A 13,849-nucleotide genomic window follows, 5' to 3' on the forward strand; every position below is an offset into this window, starting at 1 on the left:
ATTGTGGGTAAAATTCTGTGCCGTTCACTCTCCCGGTAATTCAGAAGCCCATCAGTGAAAATCAGCATGCTACTCATTGGCAGCTGCATTATTGTCCTGTTCTCTCCCATGATTCATTGCTGCACACCCAGCAGCAGCTGCTGAATAACTAATGTGAACAGGAGCCAGCAATTACTCTGCATCAGCTATGTCCTCACAGTCGAGTGCTGGCGAAGATGTTTGCATCTCCCTGTCATGATTGTTACTGAGATTGGATAATCTGGAATAAGTGGGAATACAGCCTGGAAACTTGTTAGGTTTACTGTCTCAGCTTTTCAAGTAAATTTATTAATCCATTGGAGGCATTATCCTGCTCTTCTGAAGACTGCGCCACACACAATGCAGTTCCCTGAATTTCTGAGGGATTTCCAAGAACACTTCCCCCCACAATCAGTATAATCAGCCAATTTTAACCACGACGAGGGCAGGAGTGGAGAGTAAGTGGCTCCTTTTTCTTTCATCCCTCACAGCTTGTCATTTGAAACAAACTATTGCCTAGAAATTTCCAGTGCATATGGTTTTAGAATGTTGGAGGAACTCAATGGGTCGAGCAGCATCTGTGGGGGAAGGAGGGTGGGGGGGAAGAATTGTCAACGTTGAGTCAAAACCTTGCATCAGAATCTCCCAAGTGCTGCAGGGATGAGACACCTGGTCCCAGAAGTGCCCAAAATGAGAAGTCCCAGTTCCCTTTCAATGACACTTCCCATTTACTATAGTGGGAAATCAAGATTTGTAACAGGAATTACCCAGTCGGATTTTCTGATTGGTGCAATCCAGCTTCAAAACGGTGCAAAAAAGCATTAATTCTGGGTTACATGTCAGTGGTAGGTGATCTAATTTCTATGAAGGTTTACTTTTATGATGAATTTCTGTGCTCAGTAGGGCAGGCTGCCAATGGTGAAGCCGTGCTAAGTAAAGGTTGAAACAAACAAAGCTGGAATCCAGAACATGCTAAAGTTATTAAAATCCCTATTTTAAGATATTCATTAATTATAATACACAAACATAATTAGTGCTTTTTAGGGGCAGATAGTTCGATGATTAGTAATTTTTTTTTAGCATGTCATAAAACTCAAATTTGTGGACCAAAGCTTTTCAAGGCATTTATAGCAGAACTAGTTTGTAAATATTTGAACATCACATTCAATTTATTGATTCTCTTTGATTGCAGTTGAGAACAATACAAACTATACTGCTTGTAAAACTGTTCTGAATAACTTAAAGCAATGTTAAGTTGTGTGCTAAATTTCTGTGTTAAACCAGGTGGTTGTCTGTTTCATTGAATAGAGATGGTGGTTTCATTACTATTGATGTAAAATCCAGGCCATAAGGTTCTTAGACAGTTTGACAGAATTGACATTTCTCAATTTGAGAGTGGTAATAGTCTCCGGATAAGGGGTTGGCAGTTTAGTACTGAGATGAGAAATTTCTTCAATTGGTGGGTTGTTAGTGTTTAGAGAGCTGTAGAAGCTCAGTAGATGACTATATTCACGATTTGAGTTGTATGGATACTTGCACACAATATGAATCTAGGGATATGGGAAAAGGAAATAAAAGTAGACGAGGTAGATCAGTTGTAATCATATTAAATAATAGAGCAGGCTTAAGTTATTCCTGCTGTTATTTCTAATGTTCTAATGAAAGACCAGAGTACAACCTGCGTCAGCATTAGCATTGAGCACTTATGCCAGGTTAATAATGGTTAAATTAAGGACAGAGCTTTATTAGAAGTGTCTCAACAATGTGCCTTAACCTTACCCAAGATGGAGGATATTTCTGCTGGCTAGATCATCTCGGACAAGAGTTACAGTCCCAAAATGATGGTAGGACATTTAAGTCCAAATTTAGAGTGATACAGTAGTGCAGCTGTAGAGCCACTACTTCACAGTGCCATAAATTTGTGCTCAATCCTGACCCCTTAGTGTTGCTTATGTGGAGTTTGCACATGCTCTCTGTGATTGCATGGATTTCTTACTGGTGTTCCAGCTTTCTCCCACATCCCAAAGACATGTAGGTTGGTAGGCTAATTATCCACTGTAAGTTGCCCCTAGTGTATAAGTAAGTGGTAGAATGTTGAGATGAGTGGGTGGGGGGAGGAGGAGGCTGGCATGATGATTTGGGGCAGGTCAGTGAGGAGAATGAAAAATGGATTCGCATAGGATTAGTCTAAGTGGGTGGGTTGATGGTTGGTGTGGACTCGGTGGGCCGAAGGTTCTGTTTCCCTGTTCTGACTTAAAATGTGAAAATTCTTCACAGGGTGATGAATCTGAAATTCTCCATCCTAGTGTCCTGTGAATACTCAGTCATGGTCATACATTGCACTGAAAAACAAATTGATATATTTCTGGATATTAAAGGAATCAAGGGATCAGCCAAGAAGTGTTGTTTGAGATAAAAGATCAGCCATAATTTTGTGGAATGGAAAGGCAGGCTTGAGGGACCAAATGTTCTACCGCTGCTCCTATTTCTTATGTTTGAATATGTGAACCCAGGCTCCAGAAATGAATGTTGTACTAAGTTGTCTGGATCAGAATCTATTCATAACGTGTGTCTGTTTCTGTATGATTTTTCAAAACCTGTTAAGTAATTTGTTTATTTCTGATAAGATGCACCATGGTGTGGAGTAAAGAACACTCATGCAGGTGCTAAATACGTGAAAACAACCTTTCCAACAAAGAAGAAGTGGGAAGAGGGATATTGCCTGAAGGATAGGAATGAACCATGCCATATTATGTGAGTATTCATACCAATGAAAATCCTGTTTCTTTTTCTTCCCCCCCATATCCCTCAATGATTCAAGCTATGGCAAGTATTTTGTTGGGATTTAACATGCAGAGAGGCTTTGAGGAAGGAGAAGCAGAGTATAAGGGTATAAAAGTAGAAAGGTGGATGGGCTAAAGTGCATTTACTTAAATGCAAGAAGTATCAGGAATAAGGATAATGAACTGAGAGCTTGGATAAGTACATGGGACTATGATATTGTGGCTCTTGCAGAGTCTTGGCTGTCACCAGGGCAGGAATGGATATTGAATATTCCTGGATTTCAGTGTTTTAAAAGGGATAGGGAGGGGGGGAGAAGAAGAGGAGGGGTGGCGATACTGGTCAGGGATACTATTACAGCTGCAGAAAGGGTGGATGATGTATTAGGATCCTCTCTAGAGTCAGTATGGGTGGAAGTTAGGAACAAGAAAGGAGCAGTTACTCTACTGGGAGTATTCTATAGGCCTCCTGGTAGCAGCAGGGATAGTGAGGAGCAGATTGGGAGGCAGATTTTGGAAAGGTGCAAGAATAACAGGGTTGTTATCATGGGAGACTTCAACTTCCCAAATATTGATTGGCACCTGCTTAGTGCCAAAGGCTTAGACGGGGCAGAGTTTGTTAAGTGTGTCCAGGACAGATTCCTGTCATAGTATGTTGACAGGCCGACTAAAGGGAATGCCATATTAGATCTAGTTTTAGGTAATGAACTGGGTCAGATGACAGATCTCTCAGTGGGTGAGCATTTGGGGGACAGTGACCACTGCTCCATAACCTTTAGCATTGTCATGGACGAGGATAGGAGCAAAGAGGACGGGAAGGTATTTAATTGGGGAAGGGCAAATTATGAGGCTGTAAGGCTAAAACTTGCGAGAGTAAATTGGGATGACATTTTTGAAGGGAAATGTACTATGGAGATGTGGTCGTTGTTCAGGGATCTCTTGCAGGATGTTAGGGATAAATTTGTGCCAGTGAGGCAGAGAAGGAATGGCAGGGTGAAGGAACCATGGGTGACGAGAGAGGTGGAACAACTAATTAGGAGGAAGAAGGCAGCATACATAAGGTGTAGGCAGCAAGGATCAGATAGGGCTCATGAGGAATATAGGGTAGCAAGGAAGGAACTTAAGGGGCTGAGGAGAGCAAGAAGGGAACATGAAAAGGCCTTGGCAAGTAGGGTTAAGGAAAATCCCAAGGCTTTTTTCACTTGTGAAGAGCAGAAGGATGACGAGAGTAAAGGTAGGACTGATTAGAGACAAAGGTGGGAAGATATGCCTGGAAGCTGTGGAAGTGGGTGAGGTTCTCAATGAATACACCAAGGAGAGAGGCCTTGATGATGCTGAGGACAGTGTTGGTAAGGTTAATGTTCTAGAGCATGTCCATATCAAGAGAGAGGATGTATTGGAGCTGTTAGAAAATATTAGGACAGTTAAGTCCCCGGGACCTGACGGAATATTCCCCAGGCTAGGAAGAGGCGATTGCTGAACCGTTGGCTAGGATCTTTGAGTCCTCGTTGTCCACAGGAATGGTACCGGAGGATTGGAGGGTGGCAAATGTTGTCCCCTTATTCAAAAAAAGGAAGTAGGGATAGTCCAGGGAATTACAGACCAGTGAGCCTTACGTCTGTGGTGGGTAAGCTGTTAGGATTCTAAGAGATAGGATCTATGAGCGTTTAGAGAATCATGGACTGATTAGGGACAGCCAGCATGGCTTTGCGAGGGGAAGATCATGTCTCACAAGCCTGATAGGATTCTTTGAGGTCACCAGGCAGATTGATGAGGGTAGTGCAGTAGATGTGGTCTACATGGATTTTAGTAATGCATTTGACAAAGTTCCATATGGTAGGCTTCTTCAGAAGGTCAGAGAGCATGGGATCCAGGGAGGCTTGGCCGTGTGGATTCAGAATTGGCTTGCTTGTAGAAAGCAGAGGGGTGTGGTGGAGGGAGTGCATTCGGATTGGAGGGCTGTGACTAGCGGTGTCCCACAAGGATCGGTTCTGGGACCTCTACTTTTCATGATATTGGATGAGGGGGTAGAAGGGTGGGTTAGCAAGTTTGCAGATGACACAAAGGTCGGGGGTGTTGTGGATAGTGTAGAGGACTGTCGAAGATTGCAGAGGGATATTGATAGGCTGCAGAGCTGGGCTGAGAAGTGGCAGATGGAGTTCAATCCAGAGAAGTGTGAGGTGGTACACTTTGGAACGACAAACTCCAAAGCGGAGTACAAGGTAAATGGCAGGATACTGGATAGTGTGGAGGAGCAGAGAGATCTGGGGGTTCATATCCACAGATCCCTGAAAGTTGCCTCACAGGTGGATAGGGTAGTTAAGAAAGCTTATGAGATGTCAGCTTTCATAAGTCGTGGGATCGAGTTTAAGAGCCATGAGGTAGTGATGCAGCTCTACAAAACTCTGGTTAGACCACACTTGGAGTACTGTGTCCACTTCTGGCCACCTCATTATAGGAAGGATGTGGAAGCGTTGGAAAGGGTGCAGAGGAGATTTACCAGGATGCTGCTTGGTTTAGAGAGTATGCATTATGACTAAGGGAGCTATGGCTTTACTCTTTGGAGGATGAGAGGAGACATGATAGAGGTGTACAAAATATTAAGAGGAATAGATAAACAGCCAGCGCCTCTTTCTCAGGGCACCAATGCTCAATACAAGAGGGCATGGCTTTAAAGTAATGGGTGGGAAGTTCAAGGGAGATATCAGAGGGAGGTTTTTCACCCAGAGAGTGGTTGGTGCATGGAATGCGCTGCCTGGGGTGGTGGTGGAGGCAGATACGTTGTTCAAATTCAAGAGATTGTTAGATTAGCATATGGAGGAATTTAAAATAGGGGGATATGTGGGAGGAAGGGGTTAGATAGTCTTGGGTGAGGTTTAAAGGTCGGCACAACATGGTGGGCCGAAGGGCCTGTATTGTGCTGTACTGTTCTATAGTTCTATGGATTCTCTTATGATTATTGTAAACAAAGGGCCATTAAAGACATACTTTCAAGATATCACATATGCTAGCAGTTAATGATGCGTGACTAAGAAAGTGCTATTCAGCGTGCTTCATTAACTAGATCATATTTTGGCATCCAGTAGTTCCTTTTGCTGTGTTTCATCCAAGATATAATAATGCATTAGGCAAAATGTCCCATATAAATCACTAAATCAATAAACAGAACCTCAAATTCAGTAATGTAGCTCATGCATAAAATGATCGTGACTAGTTGTTAAACTCTGATCCAGGGAATCAAGTACACAACTTGCCAACTGAAATCAAATCTTCAAAGAAAGTAAAAATGACTTTTTCCAGGTAGTTCGAGAAGTCTCTTGGAAAGAAAGGAAACTGGAATCTGCAAGATAGACCAAAGCCATGTAATCCAGGAACAGAACTTTTCTGTTATGTACATGATATTAAGTCATAAAACAATATACATGATCAAAGCAAACTTTTCTGAAACATACTGCTACAGGAACTGGAAAATGTTTCATATGGAACATTAATTGGCTGTCAAGATTAATTCAAGAACACAAGATTTCCATAGGTTTAGAAGTGTATTGTTTTCCAAATTAACAAGTCTCTCTAAATTTTTTCCTTAATAGTCAAATATTGGAGGTAATGGCTGCTGTGCGAGAAGAGGACATGCGTGAACTGAGCAACACCATGTACAATAATACTGTGAAGGTCTTCTTTCCTAACAGCTGATCACCAGGCATTATCATTCCAGTCTATTTGTCCTCAACGTGACAAAACTTAACTGGCAGCTGACAGAGCTACTTGGGTACTGTTCCCTAGTTTATTCTGTTATTCAAGATGGATGTTGAGCTCTATGCACAAGCCACCATAGAATTAATATGAATTTTAACCTTGCCATTAAGACACTTACTGAAAAATTTCCTGACCTTGGTAAACTATCTATTTAAGCATAGAAGGGAAATAGCTTCCCTTTCATACCCACTTGAATAAGTCAAAACTTCAAGACATGTTATTTTAAGGTAGTTTACTGAATTTTAAAAATACCTCAAACAAAAATAATTGCATTTTACATTGCTGTATTTTAAAAATCAAAATCTTGATTGCCTACAACTTTATTGTAATACATCCTCTGGTATGCAGATCAATGTTGTTTAAATGTCCAGCTCCTATGTAAAGAATCAAATGGTCAGTGATAAATTATAATGGGCTAGCCTAGTTTGGAGCAGGATGTGTAACAGTGGCTGAAGCAAACAAGGAACAGCATAACATTAATATGCAATTTTAGCTAATCAATTGTATAGTCCACACTAGACATATTATGAACTTGAGATGTAGTGGAGTGTGTTATATTGAGCAAGTTTATTATAAAATAGCATGTTCATCTATATCTGTACAATGTTCTGGTGCCAATTCAGGAAAAACACAAATGGCTGAGCTAAGGAACAATGTATTTATCATGTTGTATAAAATCAATGTTAATGACCCAACAATTTGTCAAAATAACTTATGAAATTGCAAGAAATGGCAAAGTGTTGGGTTAGTATGATCATTTGTTTGAAATAAATAAAAATGAAGCATTCTTTTGTGCTTAATCTGTTGAAGTTGCATGTAATGCTGGTTCATTAAAAAATACAGCTGCAGATGAAAAGACAAAGGAGACTGGAACCTGGAACAAATCAGAACTTCATAAATCAGATAAATTTGGCGGGGGGGGGGGGGGGGGTGGGGGGTGGACAGAGGAGGCAACATTGTGAGCTCTGAAGGTAGATGACCAGGTTGGAGGAGATGCAGGTGAACCTGTGTCACATGGAAAGGCTGTTCTGGTCCATGGATAGTGATGAAGTAGGAGGTAAAGGGAAAGGTTGTAGGGAAAGGTGTGTCAGGGTGTGGGGAGGGTTGGGTGGCGAGGGATGAGCTGAGCACGTCATGGAGAGTGGTCTGTGCAGAAAGCTGGAGGGGGAAATGTGACTAGTAATAGGAGCTGGAAGCAGATGATATATTGGAGGAGGCAGTGGCTGATGGGGTGAAAGGCGAGGACTAAAGGAATTCTATCTCCGTTCTGTCGGTGGGGTGGGCTGAGAGCAGATGTAGGAAATAGATGTGAGGGCTCCAACTGTGGCAAAGAGGAAGCCACATTTCCACTAGTTCATCTCAGAAGCCCGAGATCACATGACCTCATCTCAAGAACTGATGAGATAGAGAAATTGAGGAGGGATGTAATCTTCACAGGAGATAGGGTGGGAGTAGGTAGGTTTATAGATGATGTCAGTGTCAAGTCTCTCTCCAAAGATTAAGACACAGAGAGACAAAAAGTGACCGAGACTGTTCTGGTGAATTTGAGGGCAGGGTGCGATTTGGTAATAAGTGATGAGTTCCACATGAGTGCAGGAAGCAGCACTGATGCTGTTGTTCATGCAGCAGAGACTTTGGGGGGAGAGGGGGTGCTGCTGGAATAGACTCAGAACAAGAACTGTATCATAGCTAACAAAGGCAGGCATAGTACAGGCCTATGTGAATGTCCACAGTCACCTCTTTGATCTTCAGTAAGTGAGGCAGGTGTAGGGGTACTCTGGTGAGGACAGACCACTCAGTGCCAGAAGGGGAAGATCAGAGGTGATGATGAAGACACAGCAGAGGTTGGAGCTGGGGTGAGATGTAGGGTCAGAGGAGGGAGGAGAGGTAGTAAGGGGAGGGTGGTGGGGACAAGGCAAGATCAGTGGAGCACAAAGTGGAGTTGGAGGAATGGCAGAAAAGAGAGGCGACCACCCCCCCCCCCCCCACCAAATAGAGTGGACAGAGCCTGGAGCAGGATGAATTTGCGATTCCTGGCGGCTGACAGGAACACAAAGAACCATTGGTTGCAACAGTGGATAGGGCAGAGGACAAAGTAACTGGACAACTGCAAATTAGAAACAGCAAGAGATGGAAGTGGTGGGGGAAGGGGCAGAGGAGGGTATGGACACATAGCAGTGTGGGTAGAGCATAGGTACGAAGGAAAAACTTAGAAGCTGTGAATGAATTGAAGGTAGCCAAGGTCCTGGCTGGCATTGAACTGGGAGGCCCAAAACCAAAAGCTAGAAACTATGTGGGACAATGTGGTAGTGAGTGCACGTATGAGGAATGATGGTAATGAGTCTTGGTAAAATAAAAAGGGTTTGCTTCAAAGTACAATGGGCTGCATATTGCTCTCACTGGCAAATGAAAACACTATCAATGTGAGAGAGACTGCAGATGCTGGAAATCTGGAGCAACGCACACAAAATGCTGGAGGAACTCAGCGGGACAGGCAGTATCTATGGAGGGGAAATGAACAGTTGACGTTTCAGGCTGAGACCCTTCATCAGGACTGGAAAGAAAGAGGGCAGAAACCAGAAATATAAGGGTGGGGAGAGGGGCAGGACCATGAGCTGGTGGGTGAGAGGGGGAAGGTAGGTAGGTGGGGGATGGGTGGAAGAGGGAATGATGTAAGAAGCTGGGAAGTGATAGGAAAGATAGGACAGGACAGCAGACCATGAAATAAAGGGAAAAGGGGCGGGGGGGAACCAGAGGGAGGAAGGTGTGGGTGATGGGAAGGTTGTAAAGGCAGAGGAGGGGAAAGAGAAGGGGTAAAGGGGCCAGAGGTACAAGGGAAAACAAAGCTGGGGGGTGGGGGAGGGACAGAAGGGAGTGGTTACCAGAAGTTAGAGAAAAATCGATGTTGATGCTGTCAGGTTGGATACTACCAAGATGGGATATGAGGTGTAAAATAGCTGGCCACCGGGAGATCCTGGCTGTTAAGGTGGACTAAGGGATCACACTCTCTGCAAGGATCACACTCCACAACTGCCTTGTCCCTCCCCACCAATCCCACTAACCACAATAAGTATTACAACTGCCCCTACACCACCTCCCTCACTACTATTCAGGACCCTAAACGGTCCTTTCGGGGGGGAGGCAGTCCTTTACATGCGAATCCACTAGTGACATATGGCATCCGGTGCATCCCCCTCTGAATCGGTGAGACCCAAATCAGATTGGGGGGGAAAAAAAAAATCACTTCATCAAGCACCTTCGCTCTATACACCGTAACAGCCAGGATCTCCCTGCGGCCAGCCATTTTAATTCCACTTCCCATTCCCACACTGACATGTCTGTCCACAGCCTCCTCTACTGCCAAATTGAGGCTAGACACAGATTAGAGGAACAACACCTCATATTGTCTTGGTAGTCTCCAACCTGACAGCATCAACATCGATTTCTCTAACTTCTTGTTAAACCACCCCCCTCACCCCCACTTTGTTTTCTCTTGTGCCTCTGGCCCCTTTACCCCTTCTTTTCCCTCCCCCACCCTCATAACCTTCCCATCACCCTCACCTTCCTCCCTCTGGTTCCCCACTTCCCTTTGTTTTGTGGTCTACTGTCCTCTCCTATCAGATTCCATCTTCTTCAGCCCTTTGCCTCTTCCACCCATCACCTCCCAGCTTCTCACATCAATCCCACTCCCCCCGCCCCCCACCTCCTTCCCCCCCCTCACCTGTATTCACCTATCACCCACCAGGTCATGCTCCTCCCCGTCCCCCCTTCCTTTTATTCTGGCTTCTGCCCTTTCTTTCTTTCCAGTCCTGATGAAGGGTCTCAGCCTAAACGAAACATCGACTGTTCATCTCCCTCCATAAGTGCAGTCTGATCTGCTGAGTTCCTCCAGCACTGTGTGTGTTGCTTGAGAACACTGGCAGTCTTTATATTTCCATTTTCTACGGGATTTTGCGCTAGAACTTAATATAAAATTAGAAACCCATAAAGGAGCAGTGGCCTCTTCAGAGAGTTAAAATATTTCATGCTAGTGTGGTAATAAATGCAGAGAAAAGGTGGGACAAAAAAAAGACAAGTAACCATTTTTTAAAAAAATCCAATTAGAAACCTTAATGAATCTTCCTAGTTGCCAGAAAAATTGTTGTCCTAATTACTGTCAAACATATTTAAACAGGAACATGCACTAAAATATGCAATCTTTCAACATTTTTTTGTGAAACGAGTGGGTATATTAAGAAAATACACTAACTTTTCACCTTTTTTTTCCCCCATCTACTTCAACAATAGCATAATAGGACAGCTTTGAGGAAAAGGGCAAGTTGGCTGCAACTTAGACTTCTGCATTAAACTACCCACAAGAGGTCACAGGAACTTGCTGTTCAGTTTACACTTTCAAAGCAATGACTGTTACCCTTATTTGTTTTTTTTTTAAAAACAGTAGGATGAACCCCCAAAATTGCACAAGAATCATTACTAGAACTTGTTTAGCAAGATCCCATGAAGTACCAATCAACACAATTTGGTGAGGTGTTTAAGAATACTGATGAAATACTAAAAACAGAAGGGGTCCATGTACACATATTTTAAACTATCAAAGCCTGGCACAGAAAATAGTCAAAAGGCATAAATAGTTTATCTAGAGAACTAGATTAAATACAAGTCCCTGCCCAACCACCAAATGGACTAAGTGTTCACTTCTGGACACCATATCTTAGAAAGCTTATTAGTCTGAGAGGGGATATAAGATACATTTGATGTAATTTAACCCCTGGAGTCCAGGGATAATTCTAAGGAGACATTATTGAAAACTAAGATTATATTTTCTATAATAAAAGATGAGGTTTAATGTTGTATACCCAAACAGAATTAAATGAACCACAGGTTTTTAAATTAGGATACCAATATAATTACCTGCCCTTCCTATTGCACACTGTGATTCTCAGCATCCACCCAAACACAGAACTAGAAAATGTTTGGGCATTTCCTTGAAGAATTACATTTAGCACACCCTCAGTACAAGACTGAAGTCCTAATCTAATATTTTTCTGAAATGGAAATTGTAATCTTTTAACTTGGGTAGCCAACCGACTCATTTTGGTTTTCTATATTTTCTGCACAAGCACCAGATAAATATGGTTTAATTGTACTTCTACTTGTTAAAGTATCAGTTTTTTTTTCCAAATGGTAATGTATAAAGTATCAATATGGCACCTTTAATTACATGTGGAAAAATATTTCTGGAATAGAAATAATAAAAGGCAGCCTTCTGTGATGATATATCAAATTTGGCCAATGTCAACTGAAGTCAAAAAACATCCCAGACAGTGATTAGTTTGCTGATTAAAGCCAGAGTGGCATCAAGTGATACATTATAACATTGAGTGTATTGGGAAGTGGAAAATTGGTCAGAATTCTTATTGCTTTTCAACAATCTCCTAGAAGTTGTCTGTGGATGTTGAGCAAAAAATAAAACCAAGCAAAAAAATAAAAGCAGGCACAGCTATGACGAATCTACATTTCAGAAGCTTGTCATCAATAGCATTTGAGGTTTATGATGAACAATAGGTTTTTGGAGAAAGTTTGCAGATTGAAGTCAATACAAGTCAACATTAGGGACACAAGAAACTGCAGATGCTGGAATACAGAGCAACAATCCACTGGAGGAACTCAGCAGTCAAGCAGCATTTGCAGGTGGAGAGGAACTCTCGATGTTTCAGGTTGAAAACCTGCATTAGGACTGAGAGGTGAGATAGCCAGCATAAAGGGTATTGGTGCGACAGGAGTCAGAGGTGAGCGGTGGACTGAGGAGGGATGCATGACGACAGGCAGGTTGTGCCAGGTAGGGGAGAGAGCTGGAACACAACATATGATAGATGGAGGCAGACAAAGAGGGAAAAATATATATATGGACAGGAAGATGCAACAAGGTGTGTGTGGGGGGAGGGCAGGGGAAGAGAGTATAAAAATTGGAGATAGCTGCTGAAGAGAGTTAAGCAGGCACACAAAAGCTATCAGTGCTGGGTGAGAATGGGAACATTATGGGAGAGGTGAATGGCAGTTGGAACCTGAGCCAGGTAGAATTGATGCTATCTGGTAGTAGTGGTGTTCCTGCTTATCTCCCTCCAGGAACGGTCTCCAATCTTCAGTCCCCTCCCCTACCCTTGCTCCATCTACCTCTCTATACATTTCTCACCCCTCCAAGTTATCACATACCTGCAATCTCCCAACTCCACCCCTGCTTCCCTTCCCTACCTGGCGCAATCTGCCTCTCATCTTGCATCCCACCTAAGTCCACCACTCCCCTTTCCCATACTAGGCATCTCTCCTCTCTCAGTCCTGATCCAGGCTTTTAGCCTGAAAAATCCACAATTTCCCACCCCCCCCCCCCAACAGATGTTGCTTGTCCTGCTAAGTTCCGCCAGCAGATTGTTTGTTGCTCAAGTCAATGTTAAAAACTGAACAAAATAGGAAGACAAGCTACCAGCAATTATAAATTATGGAGAAAAATAAAAATGGTTGTTATTTAACTAGAGTCTACTACAGTGATTTTTTTTTAAATCATGTCAATATTCTGATGTGGAGGACACTGGCAAGTGGGAATGATGTCACAGTTGCAGAAGAGCAGCACCGGAAATAGCATAGAATTGGTCATGGATGTTGTCAATTCCTATAGAAGCTCTATATAGAGGAATTTTGTACAACTGAAACCAAAGAAAATCTCATCTGTACAGGAATTTGGGTGGAGAATTTCAGCATGAAGCCCATTACCATCATTAGAGATTAGCATTTAAAACAGATCTTACTAGAACTGCAAAGATTGGAGCAATTGGGAACATTTCAAAAAACAAGGGAATGGGATTGCTTACCTAGCACAGACTTAATGGGCCGAATGGGAGTCTCTTCTGCTATACTAATTCTTATTCTTCAAACAAGTTGAGATTTGTTTTAAATTACTTCAGATCCTGTTAGAGAACATTAGATTTATGAATAGGAAAGGAAATGTGTCAAAAAGATTTCTACTTTTGACAAAAAATCAAAAACTAGGGGGTCATTGGTATGAGACAAATACTAATAAATCTAATATGGAAATTAAAAAAAACTTTCAAAAAGAGGAACTATCACAGGCTGAGACAACAGCACAGATCAAGGATGTCCGAATGATGGCCCAAGTACCAAATTTGAGCTATAGCAACTTTCGGCCCAGACTTTACAGTTAACATAGAACATCACAGCACAGTACAGGCCCTTCGGCCCATGATGTTGTGCTGACATTTTATCCTGCTCAAAGCTCTATC

The 13,849-nt window shown here is 42.6% G+C and overlaps 1 protein-coding gene across 1 annotated transcript in view; it reads left to right on the forward strand.

Moving 5' to 3' along the window:
• Positions 1-7,353, forward strand: part of tatdn1 (TatD DNase domain containing 1) — a 47,291-nt gene extending 39,938 nt beyond the window's left edge. Inside the window, exons 11-12 of the mRNA XM_052023269.1 lie at positions 2,646-2,772; positions 6,389-7,353. Coding sequence (XP_051879229.1) covers positions 2,646-2,772; positions 6,389-6,491 — 230 coding nt within the window. The 3' untranslated portion in view covers positions 6,492-7,353. The remainder of the gene's footprint in view (positions 1-2,645; positions 2,773-6,388) is intronic.
• The last annotated feature ends 6,496 nt before the right edge of the window (positions 7,354-13,849 follow it).

This window comes from Pristis pectinata, chromosome 9, assembly GCF_009764475.1.
Source record: "Pristis pectinata isolate sPriPec2 chromosome 9, sPriPec2.1.pri, whole genome shotgun sequence".
Classification (NCBI taxonomy): Eukaryota; Metazoa; Chordata; class Chondrichthyes; order Rhinopristiformes; family Pristidae; genus Pristis; species Pristis pectinata.